Genomic DNA, 25,181 nt, shown 5'->3' on the forward strand with positions numbered 1-25,181 from the left:
CTTCACCCTCCCACCAAGGAACCGCACGCCATTATGATTGTAAATTTCAAACCTATTCCATCATCGTCCTCACAGTCGTCATCTTCCACTTGCAATGCTCTCCCTCCGAAACGCTTCGTCGAAACGGAGATCGATGGAAAGCAAAACAAAGCCCAACGGTAACGAGCAGTAAAACACAGTAAAACAAACAGGGATCATCCCGTCTAAGCCAAGGGGATGCTGGGACGCAACTGACTCATACGGTCCCATTTGCCGAAAGCGGGCTGAGGCGAACTGAAATTTATCATAAAAATAAATGTATGTAAAAAAGAAAGACGTAGAGAGGGCGAGAGAGAGAGAGAGAAAGAGTGATGGTATGATCGAAGAAAATAAGCAGTATCGTAAAGGGTTTTGAAGATCGGCGGCGAAAGCAAGAAAGCACATGGCGACGATACGAGGTTACTTGGGTTTGGTGCCTGTGGGAAAAATATTGACGAAGCATTGTGGCAACCTTAGTGGGGGAGCCTCCGGTGCTGAATTTAAGTAACAGTGAACTATATGCACCCGGTCATCCCGGTATGGGACCCATTCGATTGCGTTAAACCTTGCGGAGTTTGCACAGTCTTGAGTCATGCAATTTGTTTGAGCACGATTACAACTCGTGGAAATTGTGTGTTATTTTTTCATATGTTTTTTTTTTAAAATATGGTTTATTCCTAAGAATCTTTAACGGTTCATATAGTATGAGTGAAAAATTATCTCAAGTCGGTAAGAAACCATTTAAAACTTAAATATGCTAATCTCGTAAACAATAGGAAATGCAACAAATTCATAAATTTGTTAATGAAAATAGTTGATTTACTATGGTTTTTCTGAGCATAAATTTTATTTGATTTTCCTCGAGCATCTTATGCAGTTCCTTCAACGATCGATCGACCGATCACAATTGTCCCCGGGGGCATGTCTACGCATGTTTACTCACCGCGTCCCAAGTGTCCAGGTTGTGAGAGGAACAAAGCCAACAATGACACCAGAAGAGTAGCGGGGGAACACGCAGGACGGCACGAGCCGGATAGAACGAATCGGAGGGGGGAGAAAGAAAAGAGCAAAACGCACGCGAACCGTGATCGCGATCGTTCCGTGATCGTCCCATTCCACACGACTCCCAAGAGCGCAATACCGTACACCGTTTGACAGCTGTTCGAGCAAGGCGCGAGATAACCCTTTCGGTGGGGGGCGGGGGAAAGCAATGAAACGACAAGAGGAAAACGAGTTTGCTCGGACCACTGGGAGCTGGGAGAACGAAGGACGGGGTGGTGTCGTATCGTTATGGAGAAAACCAAACCGTGTAACCAAAACAACCCGAATGCTAATGTTTATATTATGTTGCCGCCGCTCCAGCATAACCCGGGCGGCTGTTTCCTGCCGTGCGAACCACCGCGACGAGCTCCACGAACCGTTGCCACGGTCTGCCCGTTTAGGGAGTTGATGAAGATCATTTTCAATGGCGACCGAAGGCAGCTCATGCTCATGAAACATTTGCTCGATCCCATTACTGACCATGTGGGACCCACGACGACGACGACGACGACGACGACGGTTTATGGTCTAAAACGATCGTTCCTAACTGGCTTACTTCGCTAGGGGCCCAAGCGAGAACCCCACCACATTCCTCACGGTCATGCTTCTCTTCCTCTTCACGGGCATCGTCCATCGTCTAGCGAACAGAATAAATCATTCATGCAAACTCACGCCGTCGGCGAGGCGAGATCGGAAGGATCGGTGCGGTGAGATGGGGGATGCAACCAATAGGTTTCGAGTGGACCACCACGAGTTCACCCCAACGGTGGTGACAACGACTTTGGCGCTGCTCTGCGGCGCTTTGATGGCGTCTATGCTCTTGCGCCCAATAACGTGACGCGCGGTGCGGTACCGATCAGACACACACACACACACAGTGCTTGCCAACTTGAGGGGCACCGCCTGTGGAAGACCCATAACAAACATATGATCACTGGATTGTGCATCAATAAGATCAACGATGGCCTTCGCGTCAGAACCCAGAGAAATTATAAATCTTCCAATTCATCCGTGTCACCTTTTTTCCGCGCGTCACTGTAGTCTTGTGAACTCTCGTCACGTCGGCAGGATCGGTATCGGTTGGACCCTAGAAGGAGCTGCATGGTTCCGGCTAATGGGCATGTCGACGATCGCGCACACTACCGGATGGATTTTGCTACCACTAGGAATTGGCGTTTACGTCGCTGTATGTGCGCGTGTGTTTGGATGCGTCCATTCGCGCAGTGGCAAGGCGCCTCCAGCTGCGACCGAGCACGATCGCGATCGCACAAAACTGTCAACGCAAAACGCGCGATCGCGCGTTCTTCTCGCACACGTTTTTTCTTCCCCGGTTTGATGTGTGCAGCGGGAGGGAAAGATAGAGATGCTGGTCACGGCACGGCTTTAGTAGCAATCTGCTGGACTGTCGCTTCTGCTCCGGTAAGTGTCGGATTAGCTTGAATGATCGGCCGCTGGGGCGCACGCGATGAAAGCCGCACGTTTGCTAAACGCACTGGATGTTATTTACACGAAATGCAGCATCTTTCAAGTTCCTTCACATTGCGTTTGTATGGGAGTGTGTGTGTGTGTGTGTTCTTGCCTTCCCTCTGGCCATGCGATCATGCAATTTCACTGGCTCCCCCGTCGAGGGCCGATCGTCGTGTTCGAGCTCGAACAGGCTTTTGGGTCCGATAATTGCTATCCGAAGCCGCCCTGCAGATCGTCCGTACGGGGCTGCGAGGGGATCGTGATCGTCGCGAAATATGGCTTCGTCGATGCCCGATGGCTTACCGTTCTTCACGTGGCCGACCGCCGGCGGGGCCACAGGCGCACACAGGGGAGGATGTATAAATAATCGAGAAATCTTGAAATTCCCTTATACGGTAGGGCGAGTGCCGGAGCTGGTCGAAAGGCGCAAGCCCAAGGCAAGCAAAGCACGAGAAAAAAATAAGGCTTTCGTCATTGACATTGAGCCGGGGCTACGGTCGGTCAGCCCCTTGCTTCCGAATTCATGCACCGAGATGGTGCGGCGTCCCGTCAATGTGGAGCCTCGGTTGTGGTTCGAGTGAAAAAAAAACGAGCAACAGCCGGCCAAACAAACAAAAACAAACGAAACGAAACGTCAAAAGTCAATGGCCACCGGGAGCCATTGCCATCCGTCGGAAGCTGCCCGTCGCACACTTCCCCACACGTAGGACCTGCAGCCCACGCCACCTCTTCCGGGAGACTTTATCCCTTTTCCCCCGGACAGTTTCTCCCAGCCAGCAGCAGCTGGATCGGTGATCGATTCCACAGATCGTCGTCGACGATCGATGACATTCGGCCAGTTTTCGAGGGCACACGGACACGTTTGGGTTTGGCATGGAGACGACGACGTCAACTGCGCCGGCGGTGACTCATGCTGCGACGTTGCCCCAGCTGGCGAACTCGGCGTTGGAAATGTATCCTCGAAGCGTATGTTCCCGCGGTTAAGGTCCCGCTTTGGCATACGTGCTGTACGTGCTGCGCGCGTGAAAATGGTCGTGAACTGACCTACCTGAAGGCCTGCGAGTGTGTAAGGGAGTGGAACAAACATTAATCGAAAACGAAAGGACAATATCCGGCGAACTCGTGTCAACCACCGAGGATAACCATGTGGTTCCGCAGCTTGTAATTATGAACTGTGCAAACAAAGTTCCTTGTAGGCCTCTTAGTCATTACATCCTATTATAAGGATCCATGTAGCTAAATTGTGCATCGGTTTTCACTCACAACGTACTTGTTTCGTTCTGTTTTGTGCTGTTTCTAATGTTGTAACGGAACACTCAAGCTTTACATTGTTTCAATGTTTATGTTTAAACAAAGTTATTTAATTTGAATTCAATCAACATTAAACAATAAACAAAAATTTAAAAATCTTCAAAAAAAAAAGAAGATTGAGGAGTAAATAGTTAAATTAAAATTAAGTTAAAATTACATAAAATCCAAAAATTTTGTCTCAACTTGGTAGTACAAATCCTTCTGAATGAAAATTGAATACAATTTCAATAAAATTCAAATTAACGACAAAATAAGCTGCTCCCCAGTAAATTTCTCTACGCTGTGTCAAACATATTTTGTAAAACAAACGGAACGAAACAACTAACTGTTATGCTATTAACAAACTTGTTCACCTTTGGATATTTAATGTTTAAAACCATATAGTTTTGTCGTATGATGCTTTATTACATTTTGTTCAAAATGCAAACACATTTCTTACAGAATTACTTATTTTATTACTCGCAATTGCAAGTTTTGAAGCTTCGTACATGTTTTGAATGCGTAAAACCAATTTTACCCTGTTTCAAGGGTTGTAACATGCAGTGGGGAGTGGAAACTTTACGTGCTCTTGCTCATACTTTGTTGAGTTGTGATGAAGCTAATTGGTATATCTTCTTAAATTTCCGTGCCCACCAAAAATCCGGGTTCCAAGCGTGGACGGTACAGCGGGCTGTAACATAATTTGTTGTTTATTGTTCAACGTGCGGGAAATAAATAATCCTGCGACATTGCAACATCCTCGCTGCGATTCCCGGAACGGTCGCCAAGAGGGAAGCAAGAGAAAAGGAACAGGAAACTAACAAACATGAACATGATCAGAAACGAAAACAAAAGGAAAAATAAATAAACAGTAGTGGACAGCCAAATAAGAAGGAAATAAAAATAAGCTCCTCCTGCACGATCACTCCCTGGAACGAGAACGGAGAAACATCGCATCACAACGCCCGATCACAGCCCGATTGTCGGACGTATAACTGTCTCTGCTTCCTGCCCTTGTGACCCCCACTACCAATTATCCTTCGCTTGCCTCCCTCCGGTCCCCTGCTTGCTTGGACCGCTGTCGCTCCCTAACCTCACATAAACATGACACAGCGAGGGGTCAATTGACCGAACATCGACCGATCAATATGGCATTCCGAAGGTTGCGGCCCGAGATTAATAGCAGCCTCCCCACACGGCTGACCGCGATCACCGTGGCAACCATCACCAGGGCCAGCGAGGATCGTGTGCCATGATGTCGGTGATCACGAGTGCGAGCATGATCGCCATGTTCTGCCTCCCTCCCTCCTCTCCCTCGCTGACCCCCGCCTCACGTGACACTTGCGGACGCACTCGAAACATGGAATTAAAAGAATTACCAAAAATAGGAGACACAAAAGGCGCCAGCGTTCCGGATTCCCATTTTGCTGGCCAGGCCGGATGTTTGTGAAGACACATCTCGCCGTGATTACGGACTGATGAAAACGATGACGGTGTCGTATTTGTGAATCCTTGCCACCGGATGACAAATAGTCGCATCGCCGGGGTCAGGAGGATCGATGACGAATCATAGCCCCATCGATGATAAGTCCGCCGCCGAAGAGACTGTGGAGACTTCCTCTTTTCCTTGGCAGAGGGTATCAAACCACGGTTGGCTGATGAGCAAATCACCGAAGAAAAGATGTCGCTGACGGAAGTACGCACTTGTAGTCACATTCGATTCGAAGGTATGTGAAATTGCGCCGACGCCAATATGGCGACAAATTAAACGAAGCAGAAAAAGGCCGGACTTTGACTTCTGTCCTGACGGAAACCGGTCGCCGGGAGAGGTGTACATTAATCATATCGACACGGGAAACGCCTAGTCTCCACACCTTGATTTCTTTTACGAGTTTCCTTCCATGCGTTGCAATATAACGTTTGGTAAAGGGTATTATTTTCGAAAAACATTCAACTTCAAATCACCCTCAGGTTGGCCATATTTAGGTATCAAATATAACAGATGATGGTGTTCTAGAAGAACAACGGTATTAAATTAACTTTATAGCACTTAGAGTCGCGCCATCGTCAATCTCTTCCGCGTTGCGCTAATCTTAAGTCCCTGTCCATAAAAGTCTTAATTTTGATCCGAGAACAACCCGCCAAGACCGGCCGAACGAAACCGTAGGACCAGTTCAACACCAACGTGTTAATAACAGCGAATCCGAAATGTAAGATAACGACTACTCGAACATCTTCGAGTGGATGCTTAATGAGTCCCCTTTGGTAGGACACGACATTGGTGTGATTTTTGATCACCGTTTCACTTACTGCATGCTGGTTTTCAAGTAAGTCGTTCTCGAAATCCCCAAAAAAAATGTGGATTTTAGAACATCCTTAATGTTGAGTTGTAATGATGATTTGATTCTAAATTCATGCTGAAGCCTTGAAGAGCTGAATTTGTACAAGAATTGCGTGCCACAGACAAAACAAAAACTCAAGTTTACGTTTACGCAAGACGTTAATTGCAACGCATGTAGTTAGAATACAGTAAAAGTGGCGTGGTGAAAAAGAATATGGATGCAAGATGATTTGTGAACGTTTCTATCCTGGATGGAACTTTAAATCAACAAATATACTCGTAACTGATGATCCCATCAAGTGATTTGCACTTAAAACTTGAACACTAGAGATTTTGATGGTTTTTTTTTCATTTTTTGTTTTTGAATTCCTACAAACGTAAATTTTATTTCATTTATTCTTTTATGATGAATCACCTAGTATTGTTTTAATGATTTTTTGTTTAGACAAAAAATAGATTTTTTCATCAGGAACAACTTTATAGCATTGCTTTCTACATTCATACCTAGTCTGATAAAGTCATTTTTCATTTTAAAAATATTTCCTAAACAAAAATATGAGCCAGTAAAAACGATAAATAAAATGGTACAAATACTTATGTATTAGTTTTTCTTTTAATTTAAATTCAAGCCAGATATAGGCGCTGAAAAATTATTGATAAAAATATACATATTAAGCAATGAAGAAGAGTTTGTAAAACACTGCGTTAAAATGAAGTAACACTAAGCAAAACCGCTGTGATTGAACTTTGCCGTACAGCTGTTTACTGGTTCCGCTTTGCACGAACCGAGGTCATCCCCGGAACCGTTGGCAACGGACGCCACGGAGCTCCCCCCACCACTCTGGTGCGTACTTGTGTCCGGATCGCTATTACTGTTATTGGTTGTTTTTGATACCGTTGTCAAGATAGTGTGCTGCCGCTCTGCCCCAAAGTAGCTTGCCAAAACCTCGCCGAGGTCCTCGCCCGGCTCGGTACTATTGGCGGGTGGCAGGCGCGTTGTCCCACGGAAGAAGGGGGCCACTGACAGCGACGACTAGAGGCTATCGCTGTTTTGTTCCGCAGCCTTCCATATATGGTAAAGCCCGGAGCGAGGAACGCGCGTATCGAATTTCTGCAAAGGACGTCCGCATTGTCGAGCCATTCGCGCCGTTTGAGGCGCACCAAGCGGCAGCAGTGGCAGCATCAACAACACAACCGTCTGCGGTTTGAGATAGCAGCTTTACAAGCCGTTTGTTGTTCGTTTTACTTTTTATTTTTCACTACTTATCTTAACGTCCATTTGCCACCGCGTAACGGATCGCAAGAACTACCGACGGCGCTGGGGTGGGAAGAAGGAAGTCAAACGGTGGGAGGACCAGGTGGTCAGATTATTGCTCGGAAGGAGGATAAAATTATGCTTTCCATGGCGAGCGTTACTTCCGGTCAAGGTTGAAGGACGTCCGGGCAATGACACTGGGCGATGGCAGGCATTGGTTCGTATGTTGTTGAAGTCCTCCATAAATCCTTGAAAAATTAAACGTTGTCCTGCGTTATAGCATGATAACTTTACAAAGAGTATTTTCATGCTATAACGGATTTGGTTATAACCTTTCGTTACGTTGAGAATAACTGCATTGAATTGTAGCTTTAATCAGGAAACACAAATAAATCAAGCTGTCTCTCGCATAGTCATACTCATAATCCCTCATCGATGTTAAACAGGACCGACAAAGGATCGCTCGACCGAAGTACGGATATCGACGACACGGCATTATTCTCCCGTCGTCCTTAAAGGGCATCAAGGTGTTAGTCACAGCTGATTCGCCACGGCGCACATTGCCCGCCCAGGGTCTAAAACCCGTTTAATTAGACGCACAAAAGTGCTTACACATTTATTACAATCGCTTTGAGGTGCCTATTAAGGGTGGAAATGTTTGCGCTGGAGCTGGTACTTTACACGGACCCTGCATGGACTCGGTTTAGCCGTACAAGGCAATGGACGGGTCGGCAAAGATCATAACTAAATGGGTCATATTGTAAAAAGGGACCGGCGCCGGGTTAGAATATGATAGTTCGTCTTAAACGATACCGTCATTTTATGCATCAACCACACGCACCGTTGTTTGATAAATTACACTGCCGAGGACCAAATAAACGCAATTGCAACGAGTTGTTGTAATAGTAAGGTTTAAAGGTGAAAATTACCCGTTATTAAATTTAAATAAAAAAGGGAAAGGTACCGCTTAGACCGTGGAGTTTTGTTATGAATCACCAATCAACAAAGTGTGTAGCTGCATAGTGTATACAGAACAATGATTTATTAGACCTTAACAGTACAATGGAATAAGCAGTCTCTCTCTTCTTAAAAAAAAAACAGGACACACACATAATTCGACAGTTCTTTACTGATTGATTTCGATTTCCACATCCGACCACATTGCGTCGCTCTCCGATTCCAGCTCGTTCGGGCCACCGGTCGTGCGTATTTCGATCATATCGAGCGGATTGTCCGGCACGTCGCTTCCCTCTTCGACAATCGATTCCAGGTAGGCGCTGGAGGTACCGGCGGCATTCGACGTACCGCTCGTACTTCCATTGCTCTGTCCTACCGCCAGCAACCCGGCAATTGCACTGCGATTCAACGGATCGAGACTGTTGGTTATACAAAAAAAAAGAGAAACCCAAAAACAGGGTGAACAAGGTATAAATATTAACATACATGATAGAAATTCAACGTGACCCTCAAACTTACTTTAGTGCCATCGTGTAGTGGTCCATGGCACCGTTGTGATCCTTTTCATTGTTCAGCATTTCACCAAGCATGATGTGTAGCTTACAATTTTGCGTCATACCAGCATGTTTTTTTAGCAGCTTCAGCCTGGCGGCCAGATCATTTTCGCGCTGGTATAATTCCGCCAGAATGTACACCGCTGGCAGGAAGTTTTCGTTCATCCCTAGTGCCTTGATGCAGAGAGCTTTTGCCTTCGGACGAGCGTTCTCATCTTTTATGTAAGTTCGGGCGAGTAACTGAAACAATAAAGTGTTGATTATAAAGAACATAAATTAATACCCGAAGCATGCATACCACAGGATCACACTTACCACCAACGTGCGTGCCGATTCGCCGAGCATTTTGACCGCCTTCATAGCCTGCATTTGAGCCTCCCTGACGCGACCCACGTTTAGATAGTTGTCCACTAGCGCCTTGTGGAATTCGTACCGATACGGCGCAAACTGTTGCCCGTACCGAAGGTGAGCGATGCCTTGCTGGTACTTTTTGGCCTGAAAGAGAATCTCCGCCTTCAGGATGAGTGCCTCGACGTTGCGCGAATTCAGGAAACAAGCCTTCTGCACGAAGTAAACCGCCTTTTCGTACTTCGCCGTGGCAAAGAGGTACTGGCCCATGACGAACCACATCTCCGACGTGTACTCGTTCAGCAGCGACGGTGTCGGCGTGACGAGCTTCTCCAGCTCGCTGATCTTTTTGTTCTTCGCCATCAGGATGGCCAGCATCTGTATGCCGTTAGGGGAATGGGGCTGCATAGCGTGCGCTCTTTTCAACGTGTTGTACGCCTGCTCATAGTCACCGTTGTGATAATAGCACTCGCCGATCAACACCAACAGCTGATGGTAGTTCCGGAGGGAGGTGTTCGCTTCGATACTTCGCAGCGCCTGGATTGCTTCCGGATACTTCCGGGCATGGATATTCGCGTGAGCCTTGATCCAGCCGCTCATCCAATCGCTACATTGCGGAGCCAGCGATGCATCCACGATGAGCGAATTTACCTCGATACCCTTAATGCCGAGCGCCAGCAGTCCCTCGATCGCTTCGAACGCGAGCGGACACTCTTTCAGCACCTCCTTGTACGTGCCGATAGCGCTCCGTTCGTGGCCATGGTTGTGGCAAAGTTTACTCAGCAACATGTTAACTTTCGGCGTGCGCTGCTTGAAGGCGAGCGACTGCAGCAGGACAATCGCATCTCGGTAGCATTTCATCTCGATTAGGCACTTTGCCGTCTTGTATTTAAGCTCTACCTCGGACTGCAGATCAACGTCAACGGGTACGAGGAGTCCGACTTTGTTTCTAGACAGCACCCGCTTCACCTGCAGCGCCTGACGGTAGATGGTTTCCGCCTCGCGGAACCGCCGCTCGTGGTACAGCGATTCTGCATAATAAACTAGCGTACTGAAGTGCTCTTGCGCGCTCAATATTGCACGATTTGTTTCGTAGATAGATAGAAGCAGGTTTGACTGCAAAACAAAACAATCGTAATGATACCAACAGATGACGCTTTTATTTTGGCGAATGCTACAGAAAGGATCAAACACTTCGCAATCTTACCAATGTGATGGCATTTGAGTAGAGCTCACAGTCGAATAACGTTTTCAAATGCTCGAACAGAGTCTTCATGGTGTATGGTATAATTATTCGCTAAATTCACTAGTGTTTCACTATTACTTCCTAATTCGCTTAGCTTTCGATCAGATGCTGTTTACGACGACATCATTTGAATTTTGGAGTCTGCTGTCACATTGACAGATGTCACGTGCAGAGATAGTTATTATGAAGCTAAGTTTCGACACGTACGAATTTACGAATATTTTATTTTCTCATAGAGAACGTAGCTGATTTGATCATGAGCAGTAAGAAATTTAAATTCATAATACAGGAATTTTTCATCATATTTATGCACTCTTCCATGGCTGTAACATCGTAACAATTTGTTCAAAATTTTATAACTGAGCGACCACATAAACATCGCTTAATCGTATGGATCAATCATATCAGAGCATACAGAATTTTTCATCGCGGATACCAACAACGGCGCATGTTGCAGTTATTGATAAACCGGCAAATGTTTCGATCGTAATCATGACAAGTTTCATTTCATTTCGCTTACTATGCTACAAAAGAGTGTCTGTATCAGTGTGTGGTGCATTCAGAAACATTTCCAATGGCCCCGCTAGCACCTCGGTGGCGGCGCGAGGATCGAAACATCGTTCACTGCCGGCTAACACTGCGCTGGCCACTCCACCCACACTGGGTAGCATCGGGAGTCCGTTTTTCGTCAGTCGAGGTAGGCCATCGTCGCAGGTTCAACAGTGTAGCAAAATTTCATCATCCTCTATCATAAGCGTGCAAGAAAGTTTGCAGCTGAAAAAACGTCCCCGCCGGAAGCGTGAGGATGAGAATGAAAAAATTGCCCGCGGATACAAAACGGTGACGGCGTTTGCAACCGCGGACGAGTACGACCTGGATCGGCTGCTGAGGGCACTGCGTGAACAGAATTTGTACGAACCGAAGCAGTTCCTTTCGAGCGACGACAACGACATGGAACCGGATGTGCTGCACGTCACGGCAAAGTACAAGGTGGGGGACGAGGGACGCGATTTGTACTTCTTCCGCGAGGGTACGGTAGTGCTGTGGAACTGCACCGACCTGGAGAGTAGCAATATATTACGCTTCCTGAAACCGTTCGAGCAGGATTCGTACGATGAGGGAACGGTGCTGGAGGAAAGCGAGTCGATGTTGTTCAACTACGACGGTGTGGCACGCCTGAAGTACAACAGCTTCTATGTTTCGAAGTCGGACGAAGCCGACCTGGAGAAGTACACCTTCGCCAACGCCATGTCGCTGTCGGTGAAGCTAGGCATCTGGGAAGCTTCGCTCGAGCGGTACATCGACTCGATGGCCTACATGACGGAGGATTTGAAGCGGGGCAAAAAAATCAAAGTCACCCGGCCGGAAATGCTGCGGCGTACCGGGGAACTGTTTGCTCTGCGGCACGTCATCAACCTGAGCTCCGACCTGTTGGACACACCGGACTTCTACTGGGACCGGGAGCAGCTCGAGGCGCTGTACAATCAGACCTGCGCGTACTTCAGCATCACGCGCCGGACGCGAGTGATGAACGAAAAGCTTAACCACTGCGTCGAGCTGGCGGACCTGATAAGCTCCAACCTAAATGATGACCATCACGTACGATTGGAGTGGATGATTATCATTCTGATCATGGTGGAGGTGGGCTTCGAAGTGCTCCACTACGTCGATAAGTTTCTGTAGCGTGGTGATAGATATTTATGCATTTGATTAGATAATAAACTTCACGTAGCGTGTGTGATTAGAGTCCTCCACTCTGACATCATCTTAATGATAACAGAGACTAGCGGAAAGTAGCGTGCCCGTTTCCGATTTATTCTGTGGACTTGTGTGTTTTTTGTGTTGACCGTTATCGGTTGTGTGATTTCAACGACTCGTTTTCTTCCCTTAATTCGGGCATTGCTGCGTTATCGTTTTTGTCGAAGAAAATCGAAACAATCGGCGAAAGAAAACGATTAGAACAAAGTAAAATTGGTTTTAGTTCTCGTGGCTCATTCTTGCATTTATTATGTGCTCTGCAGTAACAGCATAAAGGAACCGTTGCGTTAAAGCCAAGTAAATAAAAATCTGGTCAAAAAAAAAAACAAGTGTTGTGTCTTATTCTGCAGCATAAAGTTCATTTTGCTGTGCTCATGTGCGCTTGTAAAGTATTGCACTGCGCACCAAACCAAGTCGGGCTTCGAAATATCGCGATCGATGTTGTACGGCGATACGATTGCATTGCAAGTAACCTCAACATGATGGCACGTTCGCATCACCGGCGTATCGTGTGGTGTTCATATCGAAAGGGCTTTCCTCCTACAAAGCACGGCTTCGGCACGACCGGTACGGTAGAGTCGAGGGCCCAGTGCTTGGTTTAGTTTAATTTCGACCATCGTGCGAAACACACTTCTCGAGTGGCTGACTCATTGGTTCCTCGATCGTGCATTTCGATGGCTAGGATTAAATAGTCATTAAATATAGTGGTCGATAGACGACGCGTTGCTGAGAGATCGAGGTTACCTTGCGTTGCAATTCACCCCCTGCTCTTCCTCCTCCTTCTACCATTAGTCGTGCCGTTCCGTCAAGGCACGTTCTTTTCTGCGCGCAAGTCGGCATTCGTTGTCCAGGGTCATTACGGCTCTGGAGGCGATTTAAAGCGTTAACCTCGGCTTCATCAGTGGAGTGTGGAGAGCGTACATACATACGAGTCCATCCACCTGCTTCTAGTTGCCGCTACCAACTGTTGGGCTTGAAATATTAAAATGGGCTGCAGTTCGTCAAAAACGGTTCGCAACTCGCACGAGTCCCTTGCTACGGGTAAGCATGTGAAACTTGATTTCTTACCAAGTGGTAACCTAGAATCAGTGTCCGGAACCGGCCTCCCTAATCCATCGTACAAGGTGATTAGTCACGAACTTATAGTGACACTTCCGGTACATTCAACCTTCGCCGGAACCGCGAAGAATAAGTGAAAGTGAAGTAATCCGTGTGGTAGTAGTGCCATTCATGTTCGCCCATCAAAGAGCGGGCGCAATGTTGCGTTGAATCATAGAATATTAAGAAAAAAAAAACATTGGAACTCGGAACATAAGACCTTGGAGCCGACTAAAAAAACTGGTCGGTCTACAGTTGTCATTTCCAAATCGTGACAAAAGAAGGTGTTGATCGACGGATGGAGATTGTTGCCAAAAAAAACCTAGCTCCCCCAAGACACTTGGACTATCAACCTTCAACTCGCATTTACTCTTTTCTTCTTTAGCGATTTGTGCAAAAATACCACAACTCCTATGTTCAAGGCTTATGCGATCGTTCTGTCTACTACCATTAATCTTTTACTTAGGAACCGTGGAAAGGGAAACGAGAGTGCGCAAGTCGCGCCGTTTTGTTTACTACCCCGTTGTGCTGTGTTAGTACCAAACCCGGTGCTTGTGTGTGGGTACGGTTGTGGTTTCCTTGGCAACGAATACGGCACGACATAGTAAGAAACCCGCTAAAAAAACCCCATCCATCAGAAATTCCGGCTCCTTCGATCGGTACAAACGTGTTTCTCCGTTTCCAGTGCGTCACACGATGATGTCGTATCTCGGTACGGTTTTGGTGACTGTCGTTCACACCCAGTTTTTTTTTCGTTTAGAATTTCCAAGCTAATTAGTGTGCCCTCGGTCTTGGATGACTGTATAATAATTGATTTTTGCATCGGTTTCTCAACATTTTCAATTGACTGTGTTTTCATGCTTGTCTTTTCTCTTTATTTCGCCCGCACAGCTTCCAAAGTAACGTCCACCCCGACGCAAGATGACGCATTCATTGAGGCCGTCGTGTGCCAGGAGACGGATATTGGCGAAAACCAGATGAAACAGGTGGAGCTGGGCGAGGGCAAGGTGTTGTTGGTGCGACAGAACGGAAAACTGTCTGCTATCGGTAGCAAATGTTCGCACTATGGTGCTATGCTCGTTACGGGTGCACTTGGCGAGGGGCGGGTGCGCTGCCCGTGGCATGGTGCCTGCTTCAACGTCGAAACCGGCGACATCGAAGATTTCCCGGGCATGGATTCATTGCCTTGCTATCGGGTGACCGTGGGAGACACGGGCGAGGTAACGGTGCGTGCCAAACGCTCCGAGCTGGCCACCAACAAACGAACGCGCGTGATGGCCAAACGGGAGGCACACGACGAGCGTACGTACGTCGTCATCGGCGGTGGACCGTCCGGGGCGACATGTGCGGAAACGCTTCGTCAGGAGGGATTCAGCGGCCGGGTAGTGCTAATCAATAAGGAACCCTGCCTGCCGTACGATCGCATTAAGGTGAGCAAGACGATGGACATGAACCTCGAGAAGTGCCTGCTTCGCACGCAACAGTTCTACGACGATAGTGAAATAGAGGTGATGCTCGGCACGGAGGTAACCCAGCTGGACGGAGCCGGCCGCGAGCTTACCCTTGACAATGGGTACAAGATCCGCTTCGACAAGGCGTACATTGCAACTGGCTCCAAACCACGCCGACCACCGATCGAAGGGGCCTCGGATCTACGTAATGTGTGCGTGCTGCGTACGGCGGAGGATGCGAAGGAGGTTAACGGACAGCTGGGACCGGAAAAGAAGGTCGTCATATTGGGAACCAGTTTTATCGGGCTCGAAGCGGCGGCCTACTGTGTGGGCAAGGTCGCCAAAGTCACGGTGATTGGGCGGGGAGCAATTCCTCTCAAAGAATCGTTCGGTGATGCCATCGGAAAGCGCGTGATGGACCTGTTCCAGGAGAAGGGTGTGGAGTTTGTAATGCATTCCGGTATCACGAGATGCATCGGGGAGGAAGGTGCCGTCAAACAGGTTGAGCTCAGCGATGGATCGCTTTTGGACGCCGATATCTGCATTTTTGGCATCGGATCGACTTTGTATACCGAGTTTTTGCAAAACTCTGGTATCACCGTCAACCGCAACGGTTCCGTCAATACTGACCAGTATTTAGAGACGAATTTGACGGGTGTTTACGTCGGTGGAGACATTGCGAACGCTCCGGTTCTCTCAAACGAAGGCCTGCAGGCCACGATTGGCCATTATTCACTGGCGCAGTATCACGGCCGTATCGCGGCCCTCAACATGCTTGGCAAAGCTACTCTATTGAAGGCGGTTCCCTTCTTCTGGACGGTTCTGTTTGGTAAGTCGTTCCGCTACTGTGGCTACGGTACACCGGAGGAGGTCATCATCGATGGCGATCTGGAAGCACTAAAGTTTGTGGCATTCTACATCGGCAAAGAGGGACGTGTGATTGGAATGTCATCGTGCCAGCGCGATCCAGTGGTGGCGCAGTTTGCCGAGTACTGCTCGCAGGGCAAAGTTCTGCACAAAAGCGACCTCTCGCCAAATCCGTTGGCATGGTTACCGGAACAGTCATAGACTGCACCAATGGTATTATTAGAGGAAATTACGATTGTCTATTTCGTTGAACGAAACGTTATTCATTATTTTTTGTATCTATTGTTATCATTTATACACTAAACAAAGAATCGTTTAAACGCATAGCTGTAAGCACTTGTTGTACAATAAAATATGTGCTCTTACTGTGTACATTTTAACTTCCATACTCTTTTCGCTTAGTCCCAAACGTCCTTCACTTTCAGGTGAGCCAAACGTTCCGCTATGGTGACGTGCGGTTTCATCTTCAATTGCTCCTCGCGCCACTTGGCAACAATTTGATCCTTTTTACCAAGCTCCTTTGCGTGACCACTGGATTGCTCCTGAAAGAATTCATTCCAACGCATTACTCCAGCAGTGATACTCGAAGGGTGTATAAATCCGGTTGCCGGTAGCCGTACTCACCTTCGTCAAGTAGGGGTGAAGCAGCAGTTTCATGTTGGCTTCGGTTTGCTCGTACTCTCTAATTAACGATTGTGTCGCTCGGGGTGTGACACGTTTGACGAGACGGTACTTGCCTCGGAAAATGTGTCCGTTTACACTCTTTTTGAAGAAATTCACAACCGAGAGCCTCATCGTGTTACGTATCTGGTAGGAAGTGTTGTTGTTGTTATGAACTCGATCTGCCAAAGTTACTAAAAACCAAGATAAATAATTGACGGTGTTCTTCAAGGTTTATAGAACATGTATCTGATTAAAGTACAGTGTTTGTACTTTCTGTTTCTTTTCACCCAACACATTTTTAGTTAAAAATCGAACTAATTCATAGATTTCCAAACACATTACTAAATCCGAAAAGAAAGATATAGCATATTTATTGAATATGTAGGAAATACGATCCATAAGTTTGGCACATAAACCGGTGTTTCAGCTTATTTCTACGGGCTTTCCGTTGACTTCATTTACGCCAAAGGAAAGTGATAAATCTTCTAGGGTCATTTCATCTTTGTGAACTTCTAAGACTGTAGGTTGCTCTAGAAAAGAAAGTGTTTTAAACATAAATGTGTGAGCATTTCACAGAAATGATAATATTTCACGTACCAGTACTGCTGCTATGGCTTAACTCTACTCCCTCGTCTACCTCCGAAAGCCCCCCTTCGGTGGTAGTTTTAGAGCAGGAATTGTTCGTTTGATCGGTGGAAGTTCGCTCGGTTGTAGTGCTACTAGGAATACTTTTCACGGAAATCACACTGTTTCGTTTGATCAGATAGTTGTTATCATTCTCCTTCAACCAAGCTAGCTGACTGGATGGAGCGGTTTTTGGGCGGCTATCCTTACGCTTTTTACGACTGCCCGATTTTACTCCTGTTCGAGGCCGCTTCAACTTTTCAGGATGTCCATCTGCAGCTTCAGGACCCAGAATCAGTTTGTGGAAGTTAATACGATTCATAATAAACTGACGATGAGCGAGGACGGTGTTGACGAGCCATTGAATGCCATAGGTAAGCCCGTCGTATTCATTGGATTCGTCTATTGTGGCATCCCAATTGCCACATGCTTCAACCAAGCACGGACAACGAAACCGGTTCGCCAAGAACTCCACGTCCAGATATTCACAGATTTCAATACAATCGACCGATTCGGGCAGGTCTTGCTTATTGGCTAGTATCAGAAAGGGTTTGCCAACGAGAAACTCGTGTGAAATAAGGTTTTGGAAAATGTTGTACGATTCGCAGATGTTGTGTATGTTGGAAGCATCGATTACGAAGATTACGGCAAGGGCCTGTAGATAAATAGGGTATTGGATAGAATGAATTTCAATACAAAAGTGTCAAATAACAAACCTACATCAAGAAAATAGTATTTCCATATGTCTCTCAAATCAGATCCACCGCCGATTTCAATTAACTTTACATCCGTTTCCGCTAAAAATGGAATACTCGTAAATCGCGTTATCAGTTTACTCAGCCTGTCGCAACTTACCGATCACCGTTTCGAACAAACGGCATCCTTTTGTTGGTCCGTAATCAGTTCGCTTGCGACGGCATATTTTGAACGAGATTTCCGTCTTTCCAGAGTTCTCGATGCCCAGCACCAGTAGGCTCAGTGCCTCACTAAAGGGACAATAGAGATAGCGCACCAGTGTTCCATAATATTTCATCGGCGTATCCGAAAACGAAAGCGTACTTACTTGCCAGTGTCGGTTACCTTTCTACAGCATTTTGCCAAAGCAGTTCCCATTATCTGCTTCCAATTCACATGGTCAGTAGTCTCGTGGCCTTTACAGAAGTTGCACGAATGATTTTTCCTACCAGTGCATCATCAGTGTTTGTTTAGGCATACTCAGTAGCCCTTACCAACCGTTGCTAAGGGCTTGTTGAAGTGAAGTATGTCCGGTTCCTTGAATAAGGCATCGTATTGTGTTGAATTAAAGTAAAATAGTTACAGTATCAATAAAACGCAGAGCAAAAGTTTGTGAAATTAAATCAAATAAAATCATCATTAGTAAAAATTTGAACATATTGAACAAGCGTGTAACGATCAGTTCAATTGGATCCATATTCCACACGAACAATTGACAGAAGCAGTACAAGTGTCAGGTAATTGCAAAACAAAACAGATTGATATGAATCACGGTGCTGCAAAGTGGGTTCCTGATCGTTGAATGTTTTGCAGTTTCTCTATTCTTGGTTTTGCAATGTATTGATAAGAACGATAGCTCGAAAATGGAAACGATAGCGTCTTCAAGTAAGTAGTAGAAAATATTAGTATAAAGTAAGATTTAGATCTGGATTAATGGCATCAACTTTCCTTCAACCTTAACAGGTCATCTCTATGCAGCGCAAATCAAGGAGTACGGATACTTTTTGAAAGACTACGACCAAAAGCTGGCCCAACTGCAGCTGCCCACAACCTCCAATGGCGCTGTGCCCAGCATCGTACGATTGAAATTTGCCTGCGAAAATGAGAAACTTTCCACCGCTCGCATGATAGAAAACAACGGCGTTGGAAAACCGAGCAGCCAAACCACCAACTCGAACGGCAGTAGCAGTAGCAGCAATGTACCGTTGCACAAAATCCTGTCCACATTCGGGCAGTTGTGCCGGGAAATCGATTGTCTTGAGTACGAAATCCGCTCACTTGTGCGGAGCATCTATGAACGAACGGAGCCGTTTCGCGCGACAGGAGGCGATGGTGGTGTTTCCGATTGTGCCCCGCTGATGTGGATTGCGCAGAATATGGACCTGATGGCAACGGTGCAGTGCCATTACGAGCGTTTGCGTGACGTCGGTGTGCTTCTGCTTCGACAGATCGGTGCTTTTTTCGACGAGGAAGCATCCTACGGCAGGGGAAGACGAACGAAAAAGAACGGGTTGGATGGTAAGAGTCCTCCGTCGCTGGAAGTTGATGTAAGTGGCCTTTTTAAACCGATTAATCGGCATGGGTGAAGACTAACAAATTATGTTTTTCTATTTCAGTACCTATTTGACTACATCGGAAGACTGCTACGCATCACACTCGAGCTCGACCACATCATCTGGAAGACTTCACTGAAAAGCCACTGGCGGGCGTTTGGACAAAAGCTTCGTCAACCAACGAAAACGGCCTTGCCGCAAAATAAGCCTGGATACCGGGACCTTCTGTTCGTGTGCCAAGCGATAGGTTTCTGGATCGGCGATGAAAGCACGCCCGACGTGACCGGCGAGAAGCGGGTGCTTGAGGCACTCTACAGGGTGAAAACCAAATTCGATCCAGTCTGTTCTGGCGAGGCGTTCAGTGATCGGTTTATGAAGTTTTTAAAGCGTAAGTTTGCTACTCTTGCTGCCGATCTAAGAGTGGCCCCAGCACACGGGGCAGAGGTGACGCAATCGGACGGTGTGATCGGAGTGAATATTTTGCTCAACTTTGCGCTACACCTGTTTCTGCCCATCGAACAACGAATGATGAAAAGTCTTTGCGAGCTGAATATGAAGGTAAATTGTGCTACAAATTAGAAAACAACCTTTTCCCTCAGAACGTTTAATTCAAAAAGCCTTTCGTTGGTCTCATTGTAGTTCCCGTTGATTCCCCTTGAAGACAACTTTCCCTGGCTTCCGGACGAGTTCGTACAGGAGCAGGGACACAAACTGTTGCGAGACTATGATGCCAGTGCGGCACCGATCTCCGTCAGTACGCCCGTTGCAAACTCGTCCCACGACTACGATAGGGCACGGGACGGACAGCTCCAGGCACTGGAGAAATCCTCTGTTTCAGCAATCCTTTGCCTGCACGCCGCCAGCTGGTTGGTTGAGGCGCATGTACAGCTAAGAAACCGTCCGCCGGGAACCGCAAAAGAGGAAGGAAATTTTACGCTGGAAAAGCTACGCCTGAAGTGTGCCCTGCTGCTCGAGGGAATTCGTCTAGTGCACCGGATGGAGCACGTTCTGCGTACCCTACACGACCTGTACGGCCGAACACCCACAGAGAAAACGGACCGGCTGATCCTGTACCGCCGGATGGTGGTTGAATTTCTTCTGTCGTCCACTCACCGCTCGGCCACGGTGCCTTGTCTGCAGTTTATCATTCAACACCAGCAGCACAAAATCCATACCATCATCAGTAGTGCCAAGGTAGGTTAAATGAAAATAATCACGCCATACTGCCAGTGCTAATTTATTCTGTTTTTGACACTTAGAAAAAATTACTCCGTGAGGCCAAAGAATCGAAAACACCGGCCGGCGGTTCGCTGTGGCTCGAGAAGCTCTCGACGATCGACGTGTTGGAAAAATGTCTACACGGCCCCGCCACACCGGATCGCGTCGGATTGGCCCAACTAACGATCTGCCTTTGCCATGGCGAAGTGAGCGGAACGCAGCTTCTTCCCCTTTCGGACGATGCGTTCCAAAAGGTGGCCTCCCTGCTCGAGCGGCTCACGACGTTTATCGCCTGGGAGCGGGAGTGCGATCGAAGGGATGTGGTCGGCAAGTTTACGGCCCTGCTCAGTGGTTCCGCCCGGCAGTCCGTCCTCCTCTCGTCTAGCGTCGTCCCGATGAGCAACCGTATCGAGGCGTTCATTCGCTGGGACTTTCACGGCAAGTGGCACCAGATCGAGCCGTTTGATCCGTTTCACGACGGAACGGCGGACGGAAATGGATCACTAGCTGCTGCTGACCAGAATCACACCCAGAAGCTAGTATTTGCGTATCTGCGCACGAATCTCACACTGGAGGGGGAGCTGGATGTCGGTGGCTGTAGTGGAAAGTGGTTCAGTGCGCGTCACTCGGTTGCACAGCATTTGAGCGATGTGTTCTACACCTTGTCGACGATCTCGCCGTCTGAGTGGCGCATTTACCGTGAGATGCGTACGATTGTCGATCGGAAGTACGGTGTGCGGTTGGTGGACGATCAGCTGCCGCGCACTACGGCCGAGGATCGGCGGGGTCCACGTGGCCACGGACAGGACGACGACATTCTGGCGCTGATGGAGGACTTTGAAACGTTCATTGGCTCGTACGGGTACGATCTGCATGGACAGTTGTTCATCGAGCGCCAACTGGCGGCACCGGCCGGCGGTGGACCTACCGGCGGAGGGGTGGTAAATGTTGTTAAAATCGAACACATTGCTAACTCCATCAAGCGACACGGACCTGGAATTATCAGCACGGTGGTAAGACAAATTTTAACTGCTACAAAAGCACAAGCAGCTGATCACGAACGGATCCTAGCAAGCATCACTTCAGAAAAAAGATATTGATTTTAATTTTTATAAGTCTCTATGACTTCTCTTGCTTGAATTTCCCCACCATACTCACCATTCGCTCGTTTTACCTTGGCAGGTAAACTATGCGTTCCAATTCCTACGGCAGAAGCTGTTCACCTTCTCTCACTTCCTGTACGACGAACAAATACACTCACGGTTGGCGGCCGATGCGAAAAAGTTGTCCACCGAAAGTACCGATGGTGCTGGCACTGCGTCTACGGGCGCTTCTACTGTCCCGACACCTAGCTACACGTACGACCGTGCGCTCGCCTTTAACCGGCGCATCCGCAACCTGGGCCTCTCCGACGATGGCGAAACGTACATCGATCTGTTCCGAAAGTTGATCTGTCAAATCGGTAAGCAAGGTTTATTTAATTTACCTTCCTCAACGCCTACTGCTATAACGATTTTCGTATACTATTCGTAGGAAACGCGATGGCATTCGTACGTCTGCTGCATTCCGGAGCCTTGCACGAATGTACCGGTGCCGCCGAATTTCTTTCGAACCCATCAATGTCGGACGAGCAAGACGGTACAGATTCGTACGGACAACCGGAGGGACCACACGACACTTGCAGTCACAAATCGGCCGTCACTGTTTGGAAGCAGGATATGGCCGCCGTTCGGGCCAGCTGGAGGTTGGAGAATGAGTTCTTTCGGTTGCTTCTCAATGCGTTTGATGGATTCCGTCGGCGCCGGGCGGACCAGCAGAAGGACGGTGGGGAGTCAGCGCAGGCGGACAATTTCGCCCATCTCGAGCTATTCTATCTGATCATACCACCGCTTACGATCAGCTACGTCGAGGCCATGCTAAAGGCAAAGGAAACGATAGCGAAAAAGGATCGCCACGGCACGTTCCTTCCCACCGACGATGGGTTCGTAATGGGTAAGCAGTTGGGTTTCACTTTTCCGAACCTTTCCGTCTTGGACGGTGCATCTCATGTCATATTTCGCCTTTTGGCTTTGTAGGACTATCGTATTTGCTGACGTTGCTGAACCAAACCGCCGCTTTCAATTCGCTGCACTGGTTTAAGGAGGTGCACACCAAATACGCACGCGAGATGGCCAAATTGAACCAACAGTCGGCCGGCACACACCACCTGCTGCAGCAATCTTCGACGCTAGACAGCGCCACCGACGAGAAAATGCTCCCAACGGTGTCACTCACTCGGAAGCGGCTGAACGCCATGCAGCACGAGTTTGAGCTGCTTCAGTACAATCTGTCCAGTTCAAAGATTTTCTTCAAATAATTCTACGAGGTCGGACGAAGTGCAACACAGGACTCTTCGCGACTAGGACACTTTGTGCAAAGAAACATTCCCGTGTCAGTTTTACGGTTTTATCAAATGTCTTTCCGATTTATTATGTTTTAATAAAATGTTGCGAAATGTTATGGGTTTCCTAAATGTCCTAAATACTAATCGTCACCGTCGGAGGTACTTTCCGAATTGCGACGCTTGCCTTTTTTCGAACTTTTGCGCTTCTTTTTGAGTTTCTTCTTGATCTCGCGTTTTTTACTTTTCCTCCTACGCCGGTCGTTATCGCTGCTGTCCAATTCGCTGTCCTCTGTACTGCTGGTCGAGCGCGACCGTGACCTCGTACGGTGTCTGTGTTTACGCTTCCTTTTCTCCTTTCGTGACTCCTTGGCACGGCGGGACCGCTCTTTCCGCTCCAGCTTCTCGGCCTTTCGTCTTTCCTCCTCTTCCTCCTGCTGACGGAGCTCCTGGAGTGGGGTGAGATAGCTTTGCTCGGGCGATTCACTGCCCGGCCTCTGCTGGCTGGGCACAACGGACTGACTTTGCGCATCAACCTTCAGGATAAAACAAGAACACAATCACAATCCTTCGGAAAAGTGCGTGGTAAAAAGAGCTCTTACCGTGAGATAGTTTCGACATTGGTAGGTGAGGTGACCGGGAAAGCCACACTTCTTGCAGGAGGCGCGGACGTTTTCCTTCTGAGACAGACCTGTCAGGTACTCCATTGTATAGTGCTAATGTGTAATGGACTTAACTTTTGCTGATGGTATAACTGCACGGACAATACGTATTGTTTATAATATTATAGTTCATCAATCATGGTTGAAACCACACACAAATTAATGTTTTTCAACAAACAATATTTTCACTTATTTGTTTACAAACGAGATGTCGAAAACAATAAATTGTCAAAAGATTCCAAGATACTTAAAACAAAGCTGAACGAACGCAGAATGCGTTCAAAATTAAACTTTCGTTTTATTCCTCTTCGATGTGGATATTTTCTTCTTTGTGCAGGTACTCCATTTTTTTTATTGTTTTATTAAAATCGATGCAAGATGTTTATTCGTTATTCGTTAAATAAGAAGAAAAAAGAAGTTGTCACTGGGTTATAATTTTGAGTTACCCTGTATTCTCGATCGCTTGGCCAATTTCTCTTTCTTGAACTGGATCGTTCCTGTGCACATTTCGCAACACCATTCGTGTTTCAAATCTTTACCGCGAAAGAGGTAGTTCTGTGAAACGTGCTCGTTGCCGCAAGTGTTATCGAATCGTATCGAAGATGTTTGAAACATACGCATTTTGGATAATTGTCGAGAGTTTCGTGGGACCAGTTTCAAACAGGGTGAAAAAGCTTCTCGAATTTCTCGACCTGTGTAATCATGGAATAATTATGCCTATGAAGGATAATCCACATTTGCTTGACTGGGAAACCATTTCAAAACAAGTGCTTAAAAGTTCTGGAGAACTATTGGACGATTGTGGAATTACGAGTCTCACTGTTACTGATCGGAAGTTGTGCGAGAAGATATATGTTGCCATGAAACAAATCGAGGGAAAGGAATTTGCTAGAATAATGCAAGTTTGTAGAGTAATAGCTGAGAGAAAGGCTTCGGTAGAAAATGCAGAAGATTTAACCCCACCACTGAATCGTTCGGATTTCTACGAAATAGAATCGTTTTGGGCAATCGTGGAGAGTTTGATCGGGCCAGTACCAAGCCGTTTGAAGAAGCTTCTTCTAAAACTCGATTTGTGCAACATTGGCATGCTTGCACTAGATTTAACTGATGTGGCACGTATTGAAGCAGATATTCGTCAAATGAGTTCATCAGGGTCTTCCGGAAACATGCGTTTTGTTGTCAGCGATCTGAGCCTCTTTAAGCAAATAAATACGGCTCTGAAAGGACTCGGTCAAACGGAATTTGTCAGAAATATGCGGATCTGTAAAGATATTTTTGATAGACCTGTCCATGTCCCTTTTCAAGATGATAAAGATGATGATGGGGAAACGGATGAAGAAGGCCAAGATGTCATCGAAGAATCTTCAGCGAATTGAACCGTCCCATGGTAATATATAGTATAAGCAGCTTTGGTTTTAACACAATGCAACCGTTTCTAACCTTGCCGATTCTCGTTCCAGAACATTTGGCAATGCATTAAGAAACCCGCGGGTGCATGCAGGATGAATAGGGCAACGCAAACTATCGTAATGATATGAAAATTCGAAGAAATCGTCGGAGGAGATATATGGATTATTAAGAAGTGAATAGAACACTAACGAATTCAACGGATTATAAAGATGGAATTCAATAAATTTAATGAACTCTGCACGTTT

At 47.0% G+C, this 25,181-nt stretch overlaps 6 protein-coding genes across 8 annotated transcripts; 2 read left to right on the forward strand and 4 right to left on the reverse strand.

The window, feature by feature from the left end:
• Positions 1-8,424: 8,424 nt before the first annotated feature.
• On the reverse strand, positions 8,425-10,626 carry LOC131272324 (anaphase-promoting complex subunit 7). The gene is made up of 4 exons (XM_058274021.1): positions 10,479-10,626; positions 9,239-10,387; positions 8,889-9,163; positions 8,425-8,788 (listed from the first exon to the last, which is right to left on the reverse strand). Exons 1-4 carry the CDS (start codon positions 10,545-10,547, stop codon positions 8,539-8,541), a joined length of 1,743 nt encoding a protein of 580 aa, XP_058130004.1. The 5' UTR covers positions 10,548-10,626; the 3' UTR covers positions 8,425-8,538.
• A 333-nt stretch (positions 10,627-10,959) lies between these two features.
• LOC131260093 (apoptosis-inducing factor 3) lies at positions 10,960-16,063 on the forward strand. 3 transcript variants are annotated; one of them, XM_058261755.1, is made up of 2 exons: positions 10,960-11,214; positions 14,265-16,063. In XM_058261755.1, exons 1-2 carry the CDS (start codon positions 11,010-11,012, stop codon positions 15,890-15,892), a joined length of 1,833 nt encoding a protein of 610 aa, XP_058117738.1. In that variant the 5' UTR covers positions 10,960-11,009; the 3' UTR covers positions 15,893-16,063. The 3 variants fall into 3 exon arrangements, with proteins under 3 accessions (XP_058117738.1, XP_058117739.1, XP_058117740.1); XM_058261756.1 differs by lacking the exon at positions 10,960-11,214 and adding an exon at positions 12,899-13,316; XM_058261757.1 differs by lacking the exon at positions 10,960-11,214 and adding an exon at positions 13,952-14,085.
• Positions 15,975-16,514, reverse strand: LOC131260096 (large ribosomal subunit protein mL63). The gene is made up of 2 exons (XM_058261759.1): positions 16,316-16,514; positions 15,975-16,233 (listed from the first exon to the last, which is right to left on the reverse strand). Exons 1-2 carry the CDS (start codon positions 16,484-16,486, stop codon positions 16,090-16,092), a joined length of 315 nt encoding a protein of 104 aa, XP_058117742.1. The 5' UTR covers positions 16,487-16,514; the 3' UTR covers positions 15,975-16,089.
• Positions 16,515-16,777: 263 nt separating this feature from the next.
• Positions 16,778-18,091, reverse strand: LOC131259114 (ADP-ribosylation factor-like protein 13B). The gene is made up of 5 exons (XM_058260541.1): positions 18,042-18,091; positions 17,834-17,964; positions 17,699-17,775; positions 16,952-17,633; positions 16,778-16,884 (listed from the first exon to the last, which is right to left on the reverse strand). The coding sequence occupies exons 1-5, from the start codon at positions 18,089-18,091 to the stop codon at positions 16,778-16,780; spliced, it is 1,047 nt and encodes a 348-aa protein (XP_058116524.1).
• Positions 18,092-18,484: 393 nt separating this feature from the next.
• LOC131260092 (WASH complex subunit 4) lies at positions 18,485-22,996 on the forward strand. The gene is made up of 8 exons (XM_058261754.1): positions 18,485-18,598; positions 18,677-19,260; positions 19,330-19,824; positions 19,906-20,460; positions 20,526-21,497; positions 21,667-21,946; positions 22,018-22,476; positions 22,560-22,996. The coding sequence occupies exons 1-8, from the start codon at positions 18,577-18,579 to the stop codon at positions 22,838-22,840; spliced, it is 3,648 nt and encodes a 1,215-aa protein (XP_058117737.1). The 5' UTR covers positions 18,485-18,576; the 3' UTR covers positions 22,841-22,996.
• On the reverse strand, positions 22,902-23,729 carry LOC131260095 (protein SREK1IP1). The gene is made up of 2 exons (XM_058261758.1): positions 23,467-23,729; positions 22,902-23,400 (listed from the first exon to the last, which is right to left on the reverse strand). Exons 1-2 carry the CDS (start codon positions 23,569-23,571, stop codon positions 23,008-23,010), a joined length of 498 nt encoding a protein of 165 aa, XP_058117741.1. The 5' UTR covers positions 23,572-23,729; the 3' UTR covers positions 22,902-23,007.
• Between the last annotated feature and the right edge of the window lie 1,452 nt (positions 23,730-25,181).

Source organism: Anopheles coustani, chromosome 3 (genome assembly GCF_943734705.1).
Source record: "Anopheles coustani chromosome 3, idAnoCousDA_361_x.2, whole genome shotgun sequence".
Classification (NCBI taxonomy): domain Eukaryota; kingdom Metazoa; phylum Arthropoda; class Insecta; order Diptera; family Culicidae; genus Anopheles; species Anopheles coustani.